This window comes from Hibiscus syriacus, unplaced genomic scaffold (assembly GCF_006381635.1).
Source record: "Hibiscus syriacus cultivar Baekdansim isolate YM2019G1 unplaced genomic scaffold, ASM638163v2 tig00110597_pilon, whole genome shotgun sequence".
NCBI classification, from domain to species: Eukaryota; Viridiplantae; Streptophyta; class Magnoliopsida; order Malvales; family Malvaceae; genus Hibiscus; species Hibiscus syriacus.
This window is the reverse complement of record NW_024062795.1, coordinates 3,051,639-3,078,891: the sequence shown is the minus strand read 5'-3', so window position 1 is coordinate 3,078,891 and position 27,253 is coordinate 3,051,639. Positions and strand designations below refer to the sequence as shown.

The 27,253-nt window shown below is 34.6% G+C and overlaps 3 protein-coding genes across 4 annotated transcripts; 2 read left to right on the top strand and 1 right to left on the bottom strand.

The window, feature by feature from the left end:
• Positions 1 to 141: 141 nt before the first annotated feature.
• LOC120134507 (CDPK-related kinase 5-like) lies at positions 142 to 27,253 on the top strand. 2 transcript variants are annotated; one of them, XM_039150934.1, is made up of 12 exons: positions 142 to 163; positions 23,016 to 23,632; positions 24,673 to 24,803; positions 24,881 to 24,922; positions 25,005 to 25,113; positions 25,444 to 25,522; positions 25,603 to 25,899; positions 25,980 to 26,092; positions 26,282 to 26,386; positions 26,463 to 26,525; positions 26,632 to 26,799; positions 26,891 to 27,253. In XM_039150934.1, the coding sequence occupies exons 2-12, from the start codon at positions 23,129 to 23,131 to the stop codon at positions 26,936 to 26,938; spliced, it is 1,659 nt and encodes a 552-aa protein (XP_039006865.1). In that variant the 5' UTR covers positions 142 to 163; positions 23,016 to 23,128; the 3' UTR covers positions 26,939 to 27,253. The 2 variants fall into 2 exon arrangements, with proteins under 2 accessions (XP_039006865.1, XP_039006866.1); XM_039150935.1 differs by having other exon boundaries at positions 26,632 to 26,803.
• LOC120134519 lies at positions 6,897 to 7,684 on the bottom strand. Its single transcript, XM_039150949.1, has 2 exons — positions 7,332 to 7,684; positions 6,897 to 7,246 (listed from the first exon to the last, which is right to left on the bottom strand). Exons 1-2 carry the CDS (start codon positions 7,603 to 7,605, stop codon positions 6,987 to 6,989), a joined length of 534 nt encoding a protein of 177 aa, XP_039006880.1. The 5' UTR covers positions 7,606 to 7,684; the 3' UTR covers positions 6,897 to 6,986.
• Positions 8,862 to 9,571, top strand: LOC120134521. Its single transcript, XM_039150951.1, has 2 exons — positions 8,862 to 9,148; positions 9,297 to 9,571. The coding sequence occupies exons 1-2, from the start codon at positions 8,896 to 8,898 to the stop codon at positions 9,554 to 9,556; spliced, it is 513 nt and encodes a 170-aa protein (XP_039006882.1). The 5' UTR covers positions 8,862 to 8,895; the 3' UTR covers positions 9,557 to 9,571.

Below are 27,253 nucleotides of genomic sequence, written 5' to 3'. Positions count from 1 at the left end.
TTCTTTTCATTCCTAAATTTCTCTCACCGGCAAAATATTACCAAAACCAGCAAAGGAAAAAAGAGTACCACAATACCAGTGTCTGTAAACATTAATTTTTCATTTTACTTAAATTATTTAAATTATTATTTTTAAAATTATTATTATTATTATTATTACTGTTATTATTAATATACATTATTATTATTATTTATTATTATTAAATAAATACAAATATTGTTACAAGCCCAAAAATATCAATCCCGGAGCCCAAACATGGAGGCCCAGGCCTGGATCCAATCCAGACGACCCAACTATCCCAATAGAGCCCAAATGTATAACCCTAAACTTAGTTAGGGTTTACATATCATCATCTAGCCGCCAATGTCATCCACCGTTGGATCTGGCAAGATCCAACGATCCAAAGCTCTCCAACAAGAAACCCTAGGGTAATGATACCCTAGGGACCACATGGCCTCCGCTGTTGATGCCATCACCTCCACGTTGCTCCAGAGAGGCAACAACATTCAAACATGAAGTTTTACAGATCTTCGTATGAAGTTTTACAGATCTTCATATGAACAAGAAGATTCATGATGAAATATACCTTACAAGAAGAAGGTAGAATTCAAATCACATCAGGAGAGGCAAACATCTAAAGAATAGATGGACGCAATCCATAAATAAAGCATTATTTTGAAATGGGTCATGTTACCCAATCAATAAATTATTTAAATGAGAAAACACTTTCCAAAGTTTCTCATTTAATCTTTTCTAAAAATGAAATTGTTGAAATAGTAAGAAAACGATTTCCATAGTTTCTTACTTAGTAAACTACTTCTCACATCTGTAAGCCCTTCAGTGCATGATGTCTTCAAAACCTTCGGGTCATCTGTAAGCCCTTCAGTGCATGATGTCTTCAAAACCTTCGGGTCATCTGTAAGTCCTTCAGTGCTTGATGTTTTCAAAACCTTCAGGTCATCTGTAAGCCCTTCAGTGCATGATGTTTTCAAAACCTTCAGGTCATCTGTAAGCCCTTCAGTGCTTGATGTTTTCAAAACCTTCGGGTCATCTGTAAGCCCTTCAGTGCTTGATGTTTTCAAAACCTTCGGGTCATCTATAAGCCCTTCAGTGCTTGATGTTTTCAAAACCTTCGGGTCATCTGTAAGCCCTTCAGTGCTTGATGTTTTCAAAACCTTCGGGTCATCTGTAAGCCCTTCAGTGCATGATGTTTTCAAAACCTTCGGGTCATCTGTAAGTCCTTCAGTGCATGATGTTTTCAAAGCCTTCGGGTCATCTATAAGACCTTCAGTGCATGATGTTTTCAAACATTTCCATCCCACCAAATGAAAAATTATTGTTTTTTCGTCTTTGCTCTACTCTTGTTAACACAAAAATGAGCAAAGAGTGGCAGTTATAAACACTAATTTTTCATTTTACTTAAATTACTTAAATTATTATTTTTAAAATTATTATTATTATTATTACTGTTATTATTAATATACATTATTATTATTATTATTTATTATTAAATAAATACAAATATTGTTACAAGCCCAAAAATATCAATCCCGGAGCCCAAACATGGAGGCCCAGGTCTGGATCCAATCCATACGACCCAACTAGCCCAATAGAGCCTAAATGTATAACCCTAAACTTAGTTAGGGTTTATATATCATCATCTAGCCGCCAATGTCATCCACCGTTGGATCTGGCAAGATCCAACGATCCAAAGCTCTCCAACAAGAAACCCTAGGGTTATGATACCCTAGGGACCACGCGGCCGCCGCTGTTGCTGCCATCACCTCCACGTTGCTCCGCCGCTGCCACGACGCCACCAACAGAAGACTCCAGAAGTTCTGCTGCCATGATAACATCCGCCCACGTCGAGCTCTATGGTGAGTCACCACCATAGCTATGGTGACTCACCGAGAAACCCCTCTGGAACCGGTCCGACAAGAGCTTCATCGAAGCTATAAAGTCTCGGCTCACCTGCAAACAAGAAAAGAGACAGAGAGCAACGGAGAACAAGAGACCACAACAACGACAAACAAATAGAAAGAGGAGACAGAGACCAATGACCAGCAACCAAGAGCCACAAACAACCAAAAACCAACAAATATTAAATCGAAAGAGAAAGAACTTACCAAAGAGGACTCCACGGTAACTGGAGAAACAACAAACATCCACGTGTTACAAAAAGATTTGAAATACTCAAAGGTATTTTTGTAGATATGCGTAAATAGGACGTGTTTTATAGAAGAAGAGGGTTGGATTCGGTTTTAGATCGTTTCGATCTATCTTTTGAGAGGGTTTTATATTTTCCGACCACCGGTGACGGTGGCCAGCGACAGCAATCGGCGCCTGAGCACGGTTACCGGTCGGAAATCGACATTCCTCTGATTGGAGGAATCTAGAGAGAGGCGAGAGAGTTTTTTCTTCTCTCTTAGCTAGAGAGAGAAGAGGAAAGAAAAAAATGAGAGAATGACCCTTAAGGGCCGACCATTTTAGGGGATTTATACCCCTTCCCAAACGACGTCATTTTGGGGAGGGGTATATGTGTAATTTTAAATGGGTAAATTATACCCGTTGCCATCCTATATTTATAAAGTTCTATTTTAGTCACTGAATCAAATTTTAGATCTTTATAATTCGGTTCCTTAATTTTAATTTTATTTATTTTAGTCATTTACATAAAATATATATATTATAGGTAAAATAATCGATTTAGCCATTGTAATTTTATTATTTAATATTTTAATCCCAAAAAGCATGTTTTAATTTTATATTCGAATTTTATTTTTAATTTAGCCACTAATAAATATATATATTTAAGGTATAATTATTGTTTTTCTTCATGGTAATAAAATAAAACAATTTTAAATTTATAAAATTATTTACAATTTTTATGCCTATACAAATTTAGAAATAATAGTATTAAATTATTGGGAGTGCACTTAGCAAAATATAGAGTAATATTACATTTATTTTCCACTAATAATCACATGATGGAGCAGTTGGAATAGATTTTTGAGCGGCAAAACTTGACTTATTGGGAGGGAAATATTTTAATAATGCTAGTGGACTAATAATCACGTTTCTCTCTTTTACATTGTTAAAATTTGAGTTTTTATTTATTATTTTAAGTTTAACAATATTTTAATAATATTTTTATAATATTTAAGAAATTATTTAAATAGAAATGGGGTTGAAATTTGATTATGATTCTTATTTTATTATTATAAGCTTTTATTTATAAATCAAAGTTGGTGAAGAGTAGTTAATTCATAAATAATTATGATGTAATTGAATAATTAAAAATAAAAGAAAATTATAATAAATAAACGTTACTATTATTAGTTCAGTCATTGCCGTTTTTCATCATACACACATTTTTATTCATTCCTCTTTTACATGTTGCTGACTTTATATTTTCCACCATATTTGTTATTTATAAATATAATATTTATACATTTTATTATTAATTAATTATGTTTTTTTTAAATGTTAAAATTTAATCATTATCTATCATTTTTTATATATATAAAAATTATTTATTTTATTTTATTTTTATTTTAAGTAATAAAAATATATATATTTAATTAAATAATACTATTTATTTTTTTATATCAAAGAAATGTACTGTCTTAAAGCACCTAGAAGTCATTTTCTGATATTCTTAAATAAATAAATATCCTATTTTTATAAATTATATATTAATTTATTTTAATTATTTTTAGAGAAATATTTTAATAATATTTATTTGTTTTTTTATATTAAAAAGTGGGCTGTCTTAAAGCACCTATAAATCCTTTTATGATATTTCTAAGTAAATAAATATCTTATTAATATATTTTCTTAAAATTATATTAATAAATTTGAAATAACGGGATTATGAATTAAATATATTTTTAAATTTTAATGATAGAGACAATTTATAATTAATGAGTACCAATTTTTGGGCGTTGTGGGGGTACTAATCATTCCCCAAACGTAATCGACCATGAATCCCTTTTATTATTAAAAAGAATGATTTTTTGGTTAAAATGCATATCAGTTTATCTTTTAACTAATATTTTCTTAAAAACTCTTTTAAAAGATAATTTTTAGGTATTCGACCTACCTGACCCAAAAGGTCGATTGAGACTCCTTAAAATATTTTAAAAACCATTTATTCACATCATTTTTCCTGTTAAATAAAAATTTCATGCCCAAACTAAAACCGGTTACGACAGCCACAATTGGAACGACAGATAACAGTGAAAGACCGAAGAAGATTGGGCAGCAATCATCATCGGGAGGGGTTTCATTCAACCGCTTATTCCCTCTAGATTCCTTCGCATTTCTTCCGCTTGTTCTCTCTCTCTCTCCTTTTCTCTTTCAGCTTCAAAATGGATTGCTCAAAAGATATTTTCCATTACTTTCTCAGGAAAATGAGGCGTGCTAAATGTAAGGAGTGTAAAAATGTAAAATGCGTGCCTCTCCCATATATATCCGCCGAGTTTCCGCACCGCATGGAGCGTGTAAATAACAGTTTTGGCCTTGTGGGGAGCAACGACGTTTCTTGGGCATACTACAATTTTGGTCCCCTACTGTGTTTAAACTTGAGACTTGGAGTTTATATTTTAGTTTCAAATTATTTAATTCTTCTAATTTTATAAATTCTGATTAAAATGTTAATGTAGAATTGGAAGGAAAAAACTCATTTTCAACTCATGTTGTTGACATTATACGGAGATAATGAATTTAAACTAGTAACATTACAACAAGTATATATCATTTTCGAATTCATTGAGTGACTTCAATGGTAAAATAGAATGTTTTTCTTTTTAGATGACCGACTTTGAGTAGTTTGTGTTTTTAATAGGATAAGAAAAAAATATGAATAAATGCTATCTTATAATCACTTCAAAATATTAATATATATATATATATACAATTTTCTTTTTCTTATTTCACATAATTAATAAGAAAATGATATTTTCTTTATAAAAAATGTAACCTTAAAGAGATGTGAATGATTTGAGACAAAATGTCAGCATTAATTTCTCATAAATTTGTTGCCTATCAACGTTGAAAAAGGTTGATTTTGCAGGTTCACACCATTAAATCTTTGCCTATAAAATACCTGTCTGGTCATCTTCCAATAGCATCAAACAAAACATCCAAGTTTTAATATTTTTGTTTTTGAAACTTGTTTCAGAAAAATGGGTTTCAAATTTGGTCATCAAGGTCTTGTTTTGGTTCTGGTTGCTGCTTCAATGGTGGGAGTAAGCTTGGCAAACAAGGAATGGGGCATTCATCATCACCACCATCCCACTAGCCCTAAAAGAATCGTAGTTGGTGATTCCCAAAACTGGCACTTTGGGGTTAACTACACTGATTGGTCACTCAAAAATGCTCCCTTCTACCTCAATGATACTCTAGGTATGTAATGCTAAGCAAAAACATTCAAATTATGGTGCATTTTTGGGGAGTAAATCCCGAATTCGAGATGGTGAAGGGGTGAAAACCGTAATTTGACGTTTTGTTGATCCACCAAGCAACACCACATTTCCTCACAGTGTCTACTTGCTACCCAAAAGAGCTTCCTCAACTGCGACTTAAGAAGAGCCAAGGCGATTGCGAACCCGAATCAAAGAAGCGGGAATGGGTTCGAGTTTGTGTTGGGAAAAAAACAACAATCTTCATTTTATCACCGATAACACTAAATATGTTTAAATTTTATGTTTTATTATAATCTGTTGTCAATTACTAATAAATTTATACACTATAATAAAATCATAAGTTGGCTTCTCGTTAAATATAATATAAACAAAAATAATTAAATTTATTAACAACACCATCATAATTCACAAATAATGTATGAATTTATATACAATCTATATCCTTTTAGCAATGAAAATCAAAAGTCAATACAAAAACAAAATGAGAGTCAAATTTAAGATCTTCCCCACCAAGAAAAAGTAAGTATATTTTAATTCTTTTATTGTATTTTTTCTGTTATTTGTCCAATCACCAACTTAAACTGTAGTCAGTACTTAGTCTATGGGACAAAAAATCTTAAGATTCACCCAATTTCATTAATTCCCCATTTAAAATCAACTGGGTTGACTCTTTCATGCTGTACTTGTATATATATATATACATATATGGTCATGTTGACATCAAGTAAACGTATGTATCTTTGGCTCGCTTACATTTTTAGCAAAATCATAATTAAAAGAAAAAACATTAACAATTCAATAATATTATTGTGGAAAATTTTCATTCAACCCTTAAATTTTTTGAAAATTTTTATTACATAATAAATTAAATAAAATGTACATATAATTTATTTTAATATGATATCTTCTTATTTTATTTTAGTGAATAAAATACACTATATATAGAATTGACTCCCTCATAACTTATTATCAAGATCAGAACAAATTAAAATACCTAATTTTAATTTTAGTTCCTAATTCATTCATGTGAAACTTAATTCTTAAGTAGCCTTATGTTGTATTTTAGTGTTTTTATATCTTTTTATTTGTCTTGGCTTAATAAAAAAGTTTTAAGGATATTTTCAAGTGTAGCTAAGTCCAGAGGTCAGAAATTTAAGAGAGCATGTTGGAGTAGTTTGTCGCGATGGTTATGAAACCATTTCTTGCTGCTAGATTGTTCAAGGACTGATTTGATCAACAATTTTAATTAGGGGGTAATTTAATTAAAAAAGTTTATAAGCCAATTTGACCAAACTTAAAAAATCAAATGACCAAAGCAATATTATTTTTTTTCTCCGTAGCAAACTACAAAAGTTAATTTATTCATGAATATAGCCTTTAACTACACGTTAGTCTTTCATCTTATTTTGTTTCATTACAACACAGAATAAACCAATTCTAGTAGTTTGTCAAACCATATTAAGTAACAATTACACAGTAATGTCGTCAACAATAGTGAAATAAAACACTAGTATATATTATATCGGATGTGGATCTTCTTGTGTGATAATCTCCAAGAGTTTAGTAATGCCAACGAAAGAGTGGCACCACCATGAACTTCATGCCGCCGACCTTACAATGGATGCCGTTATGTTCACCGCAAGCAAAGTAATAGGGGCTCCACTTGTCGAGAACAAACTCGAATCCGTCGCCGCCTCCTTGAGTTGCATTTGCGATCATCTTTGCTCTCTTCAAGTTGCAATTCAAGTAGCTCCATCGGTCGGGGAATAAGTAAACGCTGTGAGGGAACGTGTTGTTGCTCGGTGGATCGTACTTGAACACTGCAAAAAACCAATTCAAAACATCATTCACTATTTCAACAAATATAAATAACAAAGCTCTCCATTTTTAGTGTTGCGAACTGACCTAGAGTGTCATTGAAGTAGAAGGGTGCATTTTGGAATGCCCAGTCGGAGTAGTTGAAGCCGAAGTGCCAGTTCTGTTGTCCACCAACAGTGATATTTTGGGGACCTTGAGTTTCATTCAAGGGATGCTTGTTGGTGGAGTTCCAGCCCCAACCCCAGCCCCAGCCGGTGTAGTTTGATTTAGGGGAGCCCCAGTCCTTATTGGCTTGGCTCACTCCCAACATGTAAGCAGCTGCCACAAGTAGCATGAGTCGATATGCAAATGTGAAACCCATTTTCACAGTCAAATTTTGTAGACTTAGTATACGACTCTACTAAGAAGATTGTAGGTGAAGTTGATGGTTTTTGGCATTGGCAGGTTATGGGATTTATATAGTGGGGGAAAGAAGATAGAAAAATGGTGGGAATCTACCAAATTGAGGCTTTTTTTTCGCTTTTGGTAGGCGAGGAAATTGGGAAGAAGAATGATGCAAGAAATCTTTTCTTTTCAAGACTACACGTTGTGTCCGAGTCGTTGACGTTTGTTCAATTGGTCATCTCCAACTCCACATACATACAAAACATATTATTTCTATAGGATTGGGTCTTTTGCAATAGGTATTACAAATTGGTAAAATTCCTTGGTGTAATGGAAAAAATATTTCATTTAGGATGTTTGAAGAAATTAGTAATTTGTTGAGATAAGTCGTTTATTATGCTGTTAGTAGGAAGATGTGTGGATTATGTAATTAAAATGACGTTTGGACCACACTATATTTTATAGATTATTATATATAATCTGAAAAAGACGACGTAGCATTCAGACATATATTTAAAGACATTGAGTAATTCACGCATCTTCCAATCAACATTATAATAAGTATTTTATCTTAACAAATAATTTTTCTAAGATTCTAAATGAGTCATTTTTTCCAATACATTATCTAATAAGTTTTACCGTTACAAATTAGAAACGTTAATATTGGTCCTTCTTTACTTTTATTATATTCAAAATAAACTCTTGAACTTAAGTAGTTTCTTTCATTTATTTACCAAAAATGTTTAAGTGATTGAGTCCTTTCGAAACCATGCGGTGCTTATTGCTGCATATCATTTATTATAATAGATTACTTCTAAATTTAAATTTACCTATTTGAACTTAATTTTAACGAACAAACTTGTAGTGGAGAAGAAAAAACACGATTCAAGAACACCAAAAAAAAACATATAACACTATCTTTTTATTACTTTGAACAAATTGTGTTCATGCCTTATAGGTGGGCTAATCAACACATCTAGAAAAATTCTCCACCAACCCATTTAGCCAACCCCAACTCCTTTTTTCCGGCTCACCGACGTCCATGAGATTCACAACACTTTTAAACTGTAAGGACTAATAGAACAAAGAAGGAAATTAATGGAACGTGTAATGGATGACGGATGATGAGTTGGGTAAAACGTGTAATGGGTCAACTAATTTGGCAAATTAACACTATGGTTTCCATCTCTATATAAGCATGTCAACTCGTCTATTCAATCCCAGAAAACATTCAAGCTTAAAAGCTGTTTTTCATCACTTCCAAAACATGGGTTTTACAGGTTTTGCAAGACTCGTGGTAGTAATAATGGTAGGAAGCTTGTGGGGAATGAGCATGGCTAACAAGGACTGGGGCTCTGGGTTTAACCACACTGGCTGGGGCTGGGGTCCTTATCATCCCCCTAACCAAACCGAAGGACCCAACACCATCAACGTTGGTGGGTCAGACAATTGGCACTTCGGCTTCAACTACACCGAATGGGCATTCCAAAACGGACCATTCTACTTCAATGATACTCTAGGTGAGCTCATCAAACATAGTTCCACCTCTTAGAACGAAAAGAACTAAAATCAAAATACTTAATAGCATGACGATTTCTTTCCATCTCTTCTAAAAGGAGTACTATGAATTTAGCTTCATATTACTTGTTACTGAAACGTGCTTTGCAGTTTTCAAATACGACCCACCAAGCAACACCACGTTTCCTCACAGCGTTTATTTGCTACCAAACCTATGGAGTTTCCTAAACTGTGACCTCAGAAGAGCTAAGATGATTGCGAATACGACACAAGGTGGCGGCGATGGCTTCCGTTTTAAGCTGAATAAGTGGCGGCCCTATTATTTTGCCTGCGGTGAACGTAATGGTTTCCACTGCAAGGTTGGACGTATGAAGTTTATGGTGGTGCCATTTTTCCGATGGCGCTATTGATGCATGCAGATTTAGAGCAGCGAATATAAGAATATACAAGGGCTTTAGTGAATAAGATTATTGTAGGAAAGTTTTGGTTTATATGTTTTTTTCATTTGAGATTACAAATTCAGGTTCCAAATAAACCAAAGCTTCGCTTGGGACAGGTTGCGTTGTGTTCTTCCGAGGAATGATTTTCTTTTGATTTTGCTTTGTGTAATGAAATTTGGGGACCAGTTTCCCTATTTAAAACTAAAAATAATATTGGTATATTTTTATTTTTAAAATATTTGTCTGTTATTAAAAATAATTATTTCTGATGACTTGAATTAGAAAATATATTTTCAAATTCATTGCATGCAGATGAAATGTTAAATGTATGACTGAGTTTTGTATCATCTTTACTAGTGAAATAATAAATAAATTGTAACTAGCCTGAACTCCCAAGTGCAGCCTTAGTTTAATTTAGTTAATCATCTTTCAGTTCAAAATAAATAAATAAATACATTTTAACTAAAGTCAGCAAAGAAAGAATGATCAAATTGTTGGTAATTCCAGTGCTTAATGAATTAATTGCTATTAATCTGTTTTATTATTTTTCTCAGGAAAAACATGTCTTTATATGCTTTCAGTCATAAATACATAAAAAAAATGGCGCAATGTAATGTACTATAATATATACACGAATGTCACTAATATATAAGTGATTTATTTCATAATATATCACGATTACAAATTTACAATTGCATCTTAATGAGATAGAAATATTAATATGATATCACATATTATATTAAACACATTTTTTTATAAAAGATTATTTCGTGATAAGTGATATTAAAATAACTCTTTACCTATTTAATTTAAGTGTCCTAATGAATAAGATAAACACATGAACTTTAAAAACGACACGTCTTTCTTCCTTGGTTTGCTGCAGAGCTGTCATTACTACATCACATAAACGTAATACCAGCTGTGCCCCTATCGACGTGAGATTAATAATGTATCGGTACATGCTTTGACTTTTCACGATCTGTTTCAGGTAAACCGGCAAACTTGTAGTGGATAAAAGAAAACACATTTTACAAAAATTTTACACCAACCCATTAGCCCTCGTCTTTACGGCTGACCGACCATGAGATTCATATAATGATATAATCAAGTAAACCATAGCAACTATTTTTAATAGAAAGACCTGTGCACCGTATTTTCCATTTTCAGCCTACCCATATAGGAAGGAACAAGTCAAAAAGTGTCGACTAATTTGGCAAATTTGCACCATGGTCTCCATCTCTAATATAAACATGTCTAATCCCTGAAAACATTCAAGCTTTCAATCTGCTTTTCATCAGTTTCAGAACTTTCCTTTAAAAAACACGGGCTTTACATGTTGGTAAACTTTCCTTAAGGAAGAATAAGACTGATAAAGGGTAATCGATGAAATCTGAAAAGAAACTGATAAAAAAAAGCAGCAATGAATGCAAGAGGGCGATTGCAGTTGGTAGTGATGAAGAAGACATTGATTTGATGCATAAATTAACAGTGGCAAACCAAATAAAGAGGAGACTATATATTATGCGTCACACGTATGCTCCATCATACATGTCCTCTAAAGTAAACAGTTATACAACAATGGTTATCATCGTCTGTAGTTCTAATTATACTTGAGCAGACTTAGTCATCAATGGTGTCGGTGGTGCTTGTTGCTTCCGAAAAGGGTTCAAGGGCTCAGCCTTCCCCATTCTATTAGTAGACAGTGTGTAGGCCTTGAAACCATGTATTTTTAAATCATTTCCTCACATTTTTCGTCTTAATTTCATATAGATAATACATAATTTGTCCCTAAATTATATTTTTTTTCTACTTTAATCCTTTTACTTTTAATTGGAGATGTCACCGTGTTATAATAGACTCATTTGCCAACCATGTTTTCTAATAGGATTGACAATGGTCGGGACTAATCTAATAAAAATAATAACATTTGGTCGTAATCTCAACATGAAAGTTAAAAGGATCGAAATGAGAAAAAACAATATTCTTTAAAGACTGATTCATGCTATAAGTCATAGTTATGTTATTAGTAATTTAGTCACTTGTTAAATAGAGTTACAAAGTTTACATAAACTCAGTGATCTTAATGATAAAAGAGAATGTTATTTTTTCAATAATCTTGAGTTCAAACAGTTACATCTATAGGATGTGTGTTGTCAATTGTTAATAAAGATCTTGAACAGATACAACATTATAATCACTCTAATATATATCATGGTACGCAAAAAAATAAATGAAAGAACAAACATAGAGAAATTGTTTACATACTTTGAACTTAATTTACATCTATGGAATATTATTTAAGGACATTTGCATAACAATAAATCTACTCAAACTATGTTTTATACTCTCAATAAAATAAATAATATATATATATATATATATATGTATAATTTCAATCAAACTAGATTTTCAGTTATCCAATCAATTCAAATTCTGATCAAATCAAGATCAAACTAACAAACTAACAATTCAAATTATATAAAACAAAATATATCTTAATATGTCAAATAGTCAATTACTTCACCAAAAATGAATAAGAAGAAGAATGCAAAATAAATGGTGATAAAGTAAGTAAGCGGTGCAAGAAGATAACTTTGAACAAAGGCAATAAGGAATAGATTCACTGATGGTTTCCCTTTTAAGTTGTCAGAATAAAAAATGGGGTCCCTATTCGGCTATTTCCCCTAACAAAAGTGGGAATCCCGCTTGCAACTTTCTTTCCCTTTTTAATTAAAAAGGATGATAGTGGAGATTTTGATAAAAAGTTTATTCTCACTTTGGTATCGGATTCGTATAAAATAGAACAATTTAGTCTTTAATGGGAAATTATCCCATTCTAAATTAAGGATTTAGCAACAAAAATGAAAAATACTTTTTCCTATAAACTTGTTACACAAATTATATATTATTCGACCAAGGGCTTTCCGGTTACCACATAATTTCTTTTACTAAGGTATCATTTCAATATTCTTTTTTCCCCGAAAATATAATGAGATATTAAATAGGTATAGATCATGTGTAAGATTATAAAAATATGTAAAATTTCTTTTACTAAGTTATCACTTAATTGATTTATTTTTTAATATAATAATTAAATTACATAAAAAATTAAAAACTTATTTATTTTTTCTTAAAAAATCTAGAGAGATTTTACACCCTTAAACTTTTATATATATATATATTTGAATAGTTTGAGTGATTATAAAGTATTATATGTTCAAAATTTTTTAAACTATTTATAAAGCACACACATCCATACTTAAAATCACTTCTAAAAAAATTATTTATCATTGAAGTTGTTTTATGACTTTTTTAATATGTTGGACAATATATGTTGATATATAAATATAAATTCTTAATATATTTCCATATAAGTACCACATGTAATCTCAAATAATATTTTTTTGACAAATTCTAAATCTAGTCTGAATTTTACCTAAGGTGAAGGGGAATGAAAACGTTAGAAAAAAGAAAATGAGTGCTCTAAAATAAGGAAGATAGATACTCTTAATAAGTCTAGAATCTATGATCTAAATAATCTCAAATAAAATCTTAAATAATTATCGTCATTTTAATATAATCTAATCAATTGACTATTGTCATGACAAAAATATTTTCATTTGTGATGAGATAAACCATCAACAAAACTAAACATATTCTAATTATATGGACAAGCAAAATAAAACAAAATCATAGTATAATTATATGGAGAATAAAAAAAACAATATTAAGCTCGCATGCATGCAACACTATCTTATAGGGATCACAACACTAATTTACTTAGGTATTTTAAAAAAAGGGGGGGATCAATCTCTTGCTTATACAATATATATAGAGGAAATAATCTCAGTGACTAAAAATGTCTTATAATATACGATTTTAACCAACTTTTTTTGGATTTGCCAAAATGACCAACTAAATCGCAATGCGATCGATAATTCGCAACGTGATCTCCGGTATCGCAAATCAGTTTCTAGATTCGCAACGCGATTCTGACTACCGCATTACGATTTACGTATTCGCATTGCGATTTTCCTAATTCGCAATGCGAATACGTAAATCGCAATGCGAATCTGACTATCGCAATGCGATTTACATAGCGTCATTCGTATTAACGCGTATTTTTTTTTCAAATTCTAAACACGAATTTTTTCTTAATATATCGAAAATTGAACCGTCCACAGTAATCGCAACTCATAACTTCAAACCTAAAATCACAACACTCAGTCCCATCTCCATCTCTCACTCTCTACGGCGAAATCCGTCCCCATCTCCGAAGATTTTCGTCCCCATCGCCGGCGAAATCCCTTACAACCATTCACGGTCAGAAATCCCTCACAATTATTCAGAAATGGAAAATCAACCTCCGAGGGTTAGTTTTTTTAATTATTTTTATTTTGAAATTTTTGCATTATTTTAGGTTTTTCATATTGAAATTGATGATAAGTTTACTGGTAATTTCAATAACAGAATAACCATTTCACTTAGATTTCTTATTAAATTCATTCTATTGCTGCCAATACTGCTAAACTGTTTAGTATTTAACCCTGTGAAGTTAGTATTTGTCTTTGTTTTGTCTTTTGGTTGAAGTAATGCAGAAGAAGAATAGTTTCGAGAATGAAAATCGCAACGCAGAAATGACTATCGCAACGCGAAACCAAAATCGCATTGCGATTTTCATTTCGCGTTGCGATTTTCATTTCGCGTTGCGATAGTCATTTCCGCGTTGCGATTTTCATTCTCTCGTTGCGATTTTCATTTCAACCAAAAGACAAAACAGTGTTGCAAATTTTTGTTTCAAGAATAAACTATTATTTATGTTTATTGTTTTTGGTATATCTTCACAGTGTAGTTTTTGGTATATCTAACTTGGTATGTTTATTGTTTTTGTAGAAATTTTTTTCGACTTCATTGACATTAAGGAATAAAGTTAGCCTAGCAACTACAATTGCTTCGAAGCTTTCACCTGCACAAAGAAAATTGTTTGAGGAAACCTGCTTCGGGCCATGGCTGAGAGTATAGCATCCGGGTGGAGATGCTAATTTGACCCATTTGTGGCTTCAGACTATGACTAGCGATATACCCGACAGTATACAACGTGGTGAAGAAGAGATATGGTTTCATTTTCCACCGGCGTATACTTGTTTTGGGCGGAAGGAGTTCTGCTTAATCACTGGTCTACGATTCGGACACGATGATATAGGCCGGTACACTCGTCATATCACCCGCCCATCATGGTTATCCAGGGTTTTTCCTGATGAGTCAATAGAGAAGCCGAACTTACACGTCGACGACCTGAAGAAATTGTTTAATAAGAAAGATGGTTTTACTCGGATGAATGACGTCGATGTTGTCCGAGTATGCCTTCTACTACTTTTGTATGCCGACTTTTTAGGCAGAGAGGCCAGACAACCTATTCCTCAGGAGCTAATATTATTGGTAGAGGACCTAAATGCATGGAATCTGTTTCCGTGGGGTTCGTATATATGGAAAGCTACCTGGACTAAGTTGTCGTCTGCCTTTGATGACCGCAAAAGTTTGCGGGGCGATGGGTCGAAATACACTTTGTCAGGCTTTGTTTGGGCCTTTAAGGTAAGAATTTCTATATAATGTTTTCAAAATTATAATTAATTATTTAACAATTACTAATGTTTGTTATTATATTGTTTGTATATTTGGATATTCGAGGCTTTCCCCAGCATGCGGACATATGCATTAAAAACCTCAAATGATATTCCTAGGGCTATTTCCTAGAAGAGGAAACGTCTGTTGGATTGGGAAGACTTAATACCATATGCGACAATAAATAATGTAAGTTAACACAAATACTATCATATATAAACAAGTTATTAATAGTAGACGTTTAACTTTGTTTGAGTTTTTATATTTTTAGGAGGCCAACACTCCATTAATGAGATTGACACCCACGGAGGCTGAGCTTGCCACTGATTGGTGGCAAGCTAGTCAGCGTTTTCTTGATGGCAAGAATGATGAGCAGCCTCCACTTCCTCCACTTCGAGAGCCATCACCTCACCCAGAGCCATCACCTGATCGACCCGACTATACACCTCTACAACGAGAGTCATCACCTATCCCGTCACATCATCGAGCCTCTTCTCCACCATCACCTCATGATAGGCGACCGGCAAAGATGCCACGACTTCTATCTCCCTGTTCTCCACCTCCACGAGATGAGTCAAGGGAGTTACGTGATGAGGTCAATGCCTTGCGTGAGGAGATCGGTACTCTACGCGATAAAAATAGTGCATGGCGTGTGGAGGTGTCTACTTTACGTGGTGAGGTTGCCGCTCTACGTGAGATGGTAGTATCGTTGCAGAATGAGGTTCATACTCTACGCAACGAGGTAAGTTTAAGATTTTCCATATTTAACTTGATGATAAATTTACTCGTAATTTCACTTAGATTAACCATTTCACTTAGATTGCTTAGTAAATTTATTCGGTTGCTGCCAATACTGCTAAACTATTTATTAACACTGTGAAGTTAGTATTTGTCTTTTGTTTTGTCTTTTGGTTGAAGTAAATTTATTCAGTTGCTGCCAATTCTGCTAAACTGTGTATTCTTTAACACTGTGAAGTTAGTAATTGTCGTTTTGTCTTTTGGTTGAAAGTAAATTTGTTCGGTTGCTGCCAATTCTGATAAACTGTGTATTCTTTAACACTGTGAAGTTAGTATTTATCTTTGTTTTGTCTTTTGGTTGAAAGTAAATTTGTTTGTTTGCTGCCAATTCTGCTAAACTGTGTATTCTTTAATACTCTGAAGTTAGTATTTGTCTTTGTTTTGTCTTTTGGTTGAAGTAATGCAATCCATTCAAGTTTCAATTTGCAGAAGAAGAAGAAATAGTTTATTCTTGAAACTAATTTAGTAACACTGTTTTGTCTTTTGGTTGAAATGAAAATCGCAACGAGAGAATGAAAATCGCAACGCGAAACGAAAATCGCAACGAGAGAATCGCAACACGAAATGAAAATCGCAACGACAAAATCGCAACGCGAAACCAAAAATTGCAACGCGAAACTATAATCGCGTTGTGATTTTTGGTTTCGCGTTGCGATTTTGTCGTTGCGATTTTCATTTCGCATTGCGATTCTCTCGTTGCGATAGTCATTTTTCACGTTGCGATTTTAAGTTCCATTCTTCTTCTACAAATTGAAACTTGAATGAATTGCATTACTTCAACCAATAGACAAAGACAAATACTAAGTTGACAGTGTTGCAAGTTTGAAACATATTTGCCTTTGTTATCTGATGCATTTTGTGAACTATGATAGAATAATGACTTGGGTGAATTCAATGCAAGTTTGAAACATATTTGTCTTTGTTTTCACTGTTTAAATATCATGTCTATTTATTTACTGATATTTGTATTTAATTATTTAGCGGCCCGATAAGGTGGATGCTTTACGTCGGGTTTTTCTTGCACGACAGAGTTCACGCATCAGATGGCGTGCACGTGCTATTAAGTCTCCGTACACCCCAATAATGCGAAGACACCGCAAGAAGAAGCCCGACTCGCCTGTCATCCCTCAAGAGTCCACTCCTATCGTTGAAGAGGCCCCTATCATTCCTCGAGAGTCCCCTCCCACCGTTCAAAAGGCCACTGTCATCGTTGAAGAGGTCCCTCCCACCATTCAAGAGCCCGATTCACATGGCGTCATATGTAGGATTCTTAAGAAACCCTCTGACGTGTCGGACATGATGGATTCAAGTTGGCTCTTGTATGAGTTACCGGCCAGTACCATACCGGTATCTGAAGTGGAGAGGAGACAACTACCGGACACAATTCTGGATAACACCCTTTGGGCTAAGACCGCAGTTGATTTTTATTTATATGAGCGGAGCCAGGGGTGTTTCACTGACATATGCAAGCTCAACGATGATATCTATTTGTTGCTTGATCGGTCTTGGTGGGGCGTATTATTAGGGGTCGAAGACAATTGCTATTTCGATGGAGGGGTAAGTCTTATATTTTTCTTATATTTCAATTTGATTATTTTTTTTAAATTTATGTAAGTTACTAATATATGTCTTTTTTTGTAAAACAGCATATCGATGCGTGGGTGTCACGTCTTCTAATAATTAGGAAACTTAAGGAAAATAAAAGAAATACACGATATACAATTATGCCGACGTCTTTTAACGCCGTTCACTTGAAGAATCAACGAGATGAATCATTTGCGTTGGGCAATGGACAAGCTAAACTTTATCCTGCATGGTGGGAGGTCGATAAGGTTAGTATTTATTTTTAGATTGAGTTTAAAGGTATTCATATAAATAAGTGCGCAAATGAATGAATTATTACTTATGATTGCAGGTGTTTATCCCTGTTTTAGAACGTAAACATTGGCTTTTCGTCGAGCTTCAGCTCCCATCCCTTAAGGCAATAGTATATGACAGCATGATAAATTACATATCATTGGCTGATTTAAGAGATATTATTAAGGGATGGAGCTCTCATTTGGCTAAATTCTTGGATGCGATAAATTATTGGACTCGTTCTAGAAACAAGAAGCCAAAGACGCTCAATATTACAGTTAGCAGAGACGAGACCGCACCACAACAAATGAAATGACCCAGAGGGGATTGTGGTCCTCTCGTATGCTTGGCGTTGGAGCGTTTGATCACAGGAAGTATAAAGTATCTACCTCCCACCGATAGAGATAGAGCTGCAGTAGGCTTATGGTTTCGGCATTATATGGCTAGATCGATATATACGAGACGCTGCCTACCTGCATCCGCGTTATAAAAATATCCATAAACAATTGGTAAGTTTATAGGCTTGTGGTTTGAAAATGTTTGGTTAAGTACCTAGAATTCAATAATTTGATGTTTGTAGGTTTTAGATGTGTAGAAAGTGTTGTTTGAGAAAATGTTTGGTTTCTGCAGGTTAATCTCAAAAGTGAGCTGTGTGAAAATGATGTATGACTGCAAAAGTTGATTCAATAGTAGATGAGGAAATAAGAATTATTGCTTATTTTTTGATTGTTTAATTGATTTGTAAAAGATGATTTGTAAAAGTTGATTTGTTTAATTGATGTGAACATAATTCTTATTTGTGCTTGTTTAATTGATGAAATGTAATGGTTGATTTTGTTGATTTCAATCTGCATTATGTTGAAGGCAAAAATGACTATCGCAATGCGAAATGAAAATCGCAACGAGAGAATCGCAACGCGAAATGAAAATCGAAACGACAAAATCACAACGCGAAACTAAATTCGCGTTGCGATTCCCTCGTTGCGATTTTCATTTCGCATTGCGATTCTCTCGTTGCGATTTTCATTTCGCATTGCGATAGTCATTTCCGCGTTGCGATAGACATTAAGATGATTGCGAACGTCATTTCCGTGTTGCGATAGTCAAATGAATGCCTCATAAGTGATAACAACTGAACAGATCATAGCAATTTTCAAACTCAAGTTACTAATACATGCCTAACTGAAAATGTTAAAAGTTCACACATAAAATCCACATAATACAACGTTTGCATTTAAAAATCACCTAAGTTAACAGTCCCAAAAGGTGAAGCCGGTTGTGATTGGGATTTTAAAGATAATTGCGATTTTGATTGCCTTTTACTTGATACCATATGAACTTTGGATTTTGATGAGGATCCATATTTTGGTAGAGGAAAAGATGATTGTGATGGCACTGATGATCCACATGTCAACCTTGTATGACCACTTTCCTTGCACCGACTACATGTCGATCTCTTCTTCTCTTCACCCTTAGACGGTATACGATCGTGACTTTTTGGTCGGCCAGGTAGCCTTCTGTCCATGGCTGATGGCAAAACTGTTTGTAAGTCATCTGGTATGTTCCACTCAGAAGGATGTGGGATAGGGTAGACAATCTCGCCATAAGTCTATCGATATACTTCTGTAGTGTAGCAATCCATAGCGTATGCGCTTGAATCATCTTGATTTAGATGAAGAGAAACTTTTATAACATGGCCACATGGATAACCAGATGTTTGTCATTTCATACAACTACACGTCTTTGCATTTAGATCGACAAGCCCATTTAAGTTATTATCCAGTACTTCAAACAAAGTGTTTGAACATGGTTCAACTCTCCATCACGTTGACTTCACAACACGTTTCGTTATCTTTTTTTCTGTCCATGGTGTAACACGATGTTCCAATGTTCCTGTAAATTTAAATAAATAATACTTAGTAAAATATATGATACGTTACGAATTTAAAGAAATAATACCTGCATGGTTTCTTTTCTTGTAGTACCACTGTTGAATAGAGGCTCGAAAAAACTCCATTAACATAGTAATGGGTAATTTCCGGGAATGACGACTTAGAGCGTTGATTGATTCTGCACTATTAGACGTCATGAAACCATATCTTGCTCCAAGTTGATGTACTCTTGACCATCTTTCAAACCCAACATCTTCTAGTGTTTGAGCACACTGAGGCAAAACACGTCTTAAACAGTTTATATGCTTATTAAAATCCACTTCCCGATAAGCTTTTACAGCCTTCCAGTATGTCCATTTGTGATTTTTTATACCAGCAGACCTTGATTTTAGATTTCTATACAAATAAACACCACAAAATCCATGAAAAGCATCTGGGAAACACCTTCTAACAGCGTTGTCAATTGAGTTTGCCCTATCGGATATGATTGTCAGATTGCTAATAGGACCTATGCAATCCCTAAGATGCCCCGTAAATCATGTCCATGAATCAGAGGTTTCAGATTTTCCAACCCCGTAAGCTATTGGCAGTATCCCATTGTTAGCATCCATGGCTACTGCTAATAAGTTTACTCCAAGGTATCGACCTTTTAAATGTGCTCCATCAACTATAATAACTGGGCGCATGCAATTAATAAACGAACGAATCTACAAAATCATATACACAAGAAATATAATCATTTAAATGTGAAATGCATGTAACTAACAAAAATGAGTCAACAAAATTATATTGATTTACTAACCGCAACACCAATGGCGATAAACAGCAACTCAAAGCGTCCATCTCTATCTGTTTTGATATGAGTTACCGACCCAGGATTTTTCAGCTTTAAATTATGACAATAAGCCAGCAGTTGGGCAAACGATGCTTCTGGCGACCCCCTCAACAATTCCAATGCATAACATTTGGCTCTCCAAGCTTGAGAATATGAGATACTAATCTTGAACCGAGCATTCATGTCAGTCATAATTTCATGTCCCCGATATACCCTATCATTCAAAAATATTAACTCAGCCAGAAAACCACCCAACACCTTTTTGTTTGCCTGTCTATGGTGAGGAAAAACTTGGGTTCTTGAACATGTATGTTTATCAATAAAAGTCCTAACTTGAAACATTTCGCAATCTTTTATCCTATTTGCAATCATACGCCACATACAATTTTTGTCAATCATACACTTTGTTTCGAAACGATCTTTGCTTTATTTGTTAACTTTTAGTTGATAGCTATCTTCCACACATTTCGTATATAAAGCTATCTTCAAGTCTTCCTTTGTATCAAAGCAATCATCTTTCTTGATACGAATAATTTTTGTGTGACAATCAACTGCTATCTTTACCAACTCTTCTTCCAGTATCTGAAGTAATTCTGGCATATCCCAGTTATACTCCCGTGGCATTTTCTTCGGAGACTTTTCTTTGGGGATTTCTTCTTCTTCTTCTTCTTCAGTGTTATATGAATTACAGAATGGATGTTCAACATGTTCATTTACAGTCGTAACTTCCTCCTCATTATCATCAACAACATCTTCCTCGGCAACGGCTGTTTCATCATCAAAATTCGGGTATTGACCAATATCAAAATCATTACACGCAGGGTCTATTTATTCTTCTGAAAAATCATCAAAATCTGAGTATTGACCAAGATCAAAGTTCGGGTATTGACCAAGATCAAATTTCAAATACTGACTAGTACTCACAATTTTTTTGTTGGCTCATCATCGTCTAACTGGTCAATACGAAAACCGGAATTTGGTGCTGAAAGTTGATTGGGATTTGGATTAGGGAAAGGTTGTGGGTTTTGAGATTGTGTTTGGTATTGGAAATGTGGTGAAACAATATTTGCTTGGTGATGAAATTGTGGTGGAACCATTAAATTTTGAGCATCATAAACTGGGGTTGAAAAACTTAGCTGATTACTACCCTCTACTGACCCAACTTCACTACTTCTAGGTTCAACAACATACAATGTAACATCATCACTTGAAACACTAATGTAAGCAATGAATCGTTCAACATCTTCATTGTCGGTTAATAAATAAACTTTACCATTTTTCTGATAAGATAACCTAAATCCACTTAGGGGCTCTAAATTCAATTTATTTGTAACACGTAACATTAGAGTTTCATAAGTTAACTTTTTTAATGACAGTTTTAGTTGAAGTTTCATGGGTAAAGGCATATATTGTAAAACACCATGAACATTCTCCCATGACCCTCTAAAATACAAATCTATCCAAACACGATCAACATTAGATGATTTCATTATTGTAAATTAATTTACTAAACAAACGAGCTGCGAAACTAAAACATGTTGCCGGATGGGGAAGGATGTCGTTGGATATAGGAACGAATGTCGCCGGAGAGAGTGATAGATGGAGATGGAATGAGTTGCGATTTAGGGATTTAGGTTATGAGTTGTTGTTGCTGCGTATTTATATACCCAAAACATTTGTGTTGCGAAATTAAAACCTGTTGCGAATTCAGAAATCGAGTTGCGAATTTGAAATTCAGTATTGCGATAGTCAGAATCTCGTTGCGATTTATTAAATCGCAATGCGATTACGTAAATCGAAGTGCGAATTAGGAAAATCTCAATGCGATTACGTAAATCGCATTGCGAATTAGTAAAATTGCAATGTGAATTAGTAAAATCGCAATGCGGTTACGTAAATCGCAATGCGAATTAGGAAAATCGCAATGCGATTACGTAAATCGCAACGCGAATTTGAGAAATCGCAATGCGAATTTAAAAAATCGCAATGCGAATTTAGAAAATCGCAATGCGATAGTCAGAATCGCGTTGCGAATTTGGAAACTGATTTGCGATACCGGAGATCGCGTTGCGAATTATCGATCGCATTACGATTTAGTTGGTCATTTTGGCAAATCCAAAAAAATTGATTAAAATCGTATATTATAAGATATTTTTAGTTACTGAGATTATTTTCTCATATATATATATATATATATATATATATATATATTGATCAAGGTCAATGAACTTTGGGGGCATTGCCAGCCAATCAATTTCCCAAATCTCTCCCACACTGCTCAAGGAACACAGTCGTCCAGCTCACGTCGCTTGCAAAGCTTCTAAAGCTAACATCTTTTGTCACTTTCACTTGTTTTCCTTCCTCTTCCTGTTCTTCTCACAGCAGCAAACGACAGCAAAATCCGCATTTTCTGTCCTTTTCTTTCCTATCTTTATTTGTTTTTTTTTCTTTGATTCTTACAGAGTTAGCTGAAACCTCAGAAAGATCTCTCAAATGCAAAGTTTCTTATTGATTTGTTGATCTTCTTCCTTTTCGACAATGGGAGCCTGCACTTCGAAGCCTTCAAAATCAAACCCATTTTCCCCGAGAGAGGACCAGAAGAATGATAATCCTGCCCCTACCCAATTACCCAAATCCCCACCTCCTCTTTCTCTCCCTCCGACCACGCCTTTCCTCCCTTTGTACACCCCAAGCCCCGCTCATCGATGGAAACCCAAGACTCCTTCAACTCCTCTCCACTTTTTCCGGCGGCCTTTTCCTCCTCCATCTCCGGCCAAGCACATCCGGGCTGTGCTGAGGCGGCGGAAGCCGAACAAGGAAACGCAAAATGAGGCCAAAATTGTGGAAGGAGATGAGGAAGAGGAGGAAGAGGGAGGAGTTGAGTTGGATAAAAGATTTGGGTTTTCGAAGGAATTGAGAAGTAAGTTGGAAATAGGAGAGGAAGTTGGCAGAGGGCATTTTGGGTATACTTGTTCTGCTAAGTTCAAGAAAGGAGAATTCAAAGGCCAGCAGGTTGCTGTTAAAGTTATTCCCAAATCCAAGGTTGGTTCTTTATGTTTTTTAAAATTTGAATATATGTTCTTGTAAATGTTGATACTTTGTTTTTTCCCCCATTTAAATTGGCTTTCTGTTTTGATGTTTCTTAAGCACAAAACTGTTCTAGTCTTGTATTTTTGTACCCATTCAAGGTAAGTGGGAAGAAGACTTTTAATAGGACGTGAAAGAAATTGAAGGAAAGAAGAAAACATGGGGACTTTACTGTTTCAGAATCCTTCTAGATGGACAAAATGTGGGGTTAGATTCAATTCTTTTACATTAATTTCTTTAGTGTAAAACAACACAAAAGTTGCCAACTTGTTTTGCTTATTAATTTTTAGTTTGTTAATGGTTGGAATTTGATAATTTATTGCTACCATCCAACTAACAAAATCCAGATTATCTGATGTATTAAGCTTACCATGTCTGATTTGGACGTGCTTTTAGGTCTAAGCTCTGGATTATTTGATATATTAAGCTTACCACATGACTTGAATATTTCAGGTCTAAACCATATCTGGGCCCCAAAATTGAATCTTTGCATCATTGAGTTGTATGGCTGGGTGCTATTGGAAGTGGACTATTTTGCAATTTGATACTGTTGAATTTCTCTAGTAAACCTGTTGACATATCATATTTTTCTACACTTAGAATTGACTACTGCTAAAGCACCAGTATCCAATGGTTTCAATTTGGGATCTTAACTTTGAAATGGCCCGTGACTTGCATCGAGTCAGCTGGAATCAGTCAACTAGTATCTTATTGTCTTTTCCCGGCTTATACTTGGAACCAAGCCAAAAAAACTAATAGTTGTGGTTAGATTGCACACCATTGTCTGTATTTGATACATGATTGGACCGTAATTTTCATGTGATCAATCGACCTTGAAGCATCGCTTTGAACCTTATACAAGACATAGAGAAATATTGTACTGTTATTTCATTCTTATGCTTTGATTCATACCTAATATACGATGATCCGTTATTGAGGTTGCTTTTCTCCTTGGTGTGTCTTTGTGTTTTTCTTATGACTATGTCTGTTGTCAGATGACAACGGCTATTGCAGTTGAGGATGTACGAAGGGAGGTGAAGATATTGCGAGCCTTGACAGGACATAACAATCTAGTGAAATTCTATGATGCATTTGAAGATCATGATAACATCTATATAGCAATGGAGTAAGCTTGAAGCTTGCACTTTCATTCATAATGTCTTATTTTAATTAATGTTTTGAGTATCATAATTGAAATTACAGGTTTTGTGAAGGAGGTGAGCTTTTGGATAGAATTCTTGCAAGGTGATTATTCTTTTAATAGATAGTTTGAATTTTGAGAATTTGTTTATTGTACTTCAAACTTAGAGGTCCATTATGCTTGTAGGGGCGGAAAGTACTCGGAAGATGATGCAAAGACTGTAATGGTACAGATTCTAAATTTTGTTGCTTTTTGCCATCTTCAGGGCGTGGTGCATCGAGATCTTAAGCCAGAGGTGGAGCAAATTCTCTTTTTTCCCTTACTAAATAGTTAAAAGGAAAAAAAAGCACGACTATGTAGATATCCTCGAATAGTTTAATCTAAACACAAATTATACATAGATACTTAACTGGAGTTATGTTTGACGATTTCCTAAACTGAACTGAAAGGCTTTGAGGGAATGTCTTGAATTGGTAAACCATATGCTATTGTCGGCTTAAAGTCGTTAGTACGTATCTCATGCCGTATCATCATGATTGATTACCGAGTCTGTTAACAACTTATGATATTTTGTACTTTTTTTTTACTGTTGAAGGATCTAAACTTAGTATTTTTTCTGGACCAGAACTTTTTGTATACTTCAAAAGAGGTGAACTCTATGCTTAAGGCCATAGACTTTGGATTATCGGATTTTGTCAGACCAGGTTTTTACTCCTCTTGCTCTGCTTCCTGCTGTTCAACTTTGGGGATTCTTTTAAATCTCTAATGCTTATGGTTTTTCCAGATGAAAGACTGAATGACATTGTGGGAAGTGCATACTACGTGGCCCCTGAAGTTCTTCATAGATCTTATAGTACAGAAGCTGATGTTTGGAGTATAGGTGTGATAGCATATATTCTTTTATGTGGTAGCCGTCCGTTTTGGGCTAGGACTGAGTCAGGAATTTTTCGAGCGGTCCTAAAAGCAGATCCGAACTTTATTGAAGAACCTTGGCCTTCCTTGTCTTCAGAAGCTAAGGACTTTGTTAAGCGCCTTTTGAATAAGGACCCCAGGAAAAGAATGACAGCAGCTCAGGCCCTATGTGCGTGCATGATTTTAACTCATAATATTAGGTTGCCACATCCTTCGGCTAGAGTAACAGCCTTGGTATTTTGTTAACAGGTCATCCTTGGATCCAGAATCATAATGATGTTAAGGTCCCTCTCGATATTTTAGTTTTTAGGCTTATGAATGCATATATGCGATCTTCAACTTTGCGGAAGGCTGCCATAAAGGTGTGTATGCTAATGGGTTGAAATTCTCTTGTACTTTACCTGTGCCTCTGTGTAGTACCTGGTCTCTAGACAACTATGCTTGCACCGTTCAACTTTGATTTTCCTTTGCTCAATTTTACTTCATTCTGTTGGTAATTTGTAACGGAAACTAGATAATGCATCATTTTTCTTATTAATTCATTCCTGCAGGCATTGTCTAAGACATTGACAGCTGATGAACTCTTTTACATGAGAGTGCAATTCGCATTATTTGAGCCCAACAATGGTAGCATAACCTTGGAGAACATTAAGACGGTGAATTTCCTTCCATCGTCGTGGAAATATCGTTAGAGAATAGACTTGTTTTAATTATTTGTTTTCCTGCAAACAGGCCCTGATGAAAACTGCAACAGATGCAATGAAGGATTCTCACATTCCGGATTTTCTTTTTTCAGTATGGACACAGTTCTTCTTTCCTTTATGTAGTCATTTCTTGATTATATGGTCATCTAGAAGTAGCTCATTAAAGTACCGTTCATTTAATTTCCATTGCACGACAGCTTAATGCACTTCAATACAGAAGAATGGGTTTTGAAGAATTCTGTGCAGCTGCATTAAGTGTTCATCAGCTCGAGGCGCTTGATCGTTGGGAACAACATGCCCGATGTGCATACGAGCTTTTTGAGAAAGATGGAAACAGGGCTATCGTAATTGAGGAACTCGCTTCTGTAAGTTTGGAATTCTTTTAGATACTAAATAATAATTTGTGATCTGCAGTTCGTAATCTAAATGTCAATTCTGTACTTGAAAACTATTCAGGAACTTGGACCTCTATTCCAGTTCATGCTGTTCTTAACGATTGGATAAGGCATATGGATGGGAAGCTAAGTTTCCTCGGTTTCGTCAAATTGTTGCGTGGTCCATCCAGTCGAGCCCTTGCAAAGGCACAGTGATGTGTTGTAAGAGACGTTGATGACTCTAGGCACTAACAATGGAATATCGGTTGAATATCAAATGCAATCGAAGATGTAGCATTGATGCAGTGTAAAACTGGATATTGGTCTCTCTTTTAAGGGTGGGGGACCCAGGAAGTATGCTTCCTTCCTACATCCAGGCTTCAATTTTATGCTGATTCTTGGAAATGTTATGGAACAATTTAGAAGTCAACAAAGATATCACTAT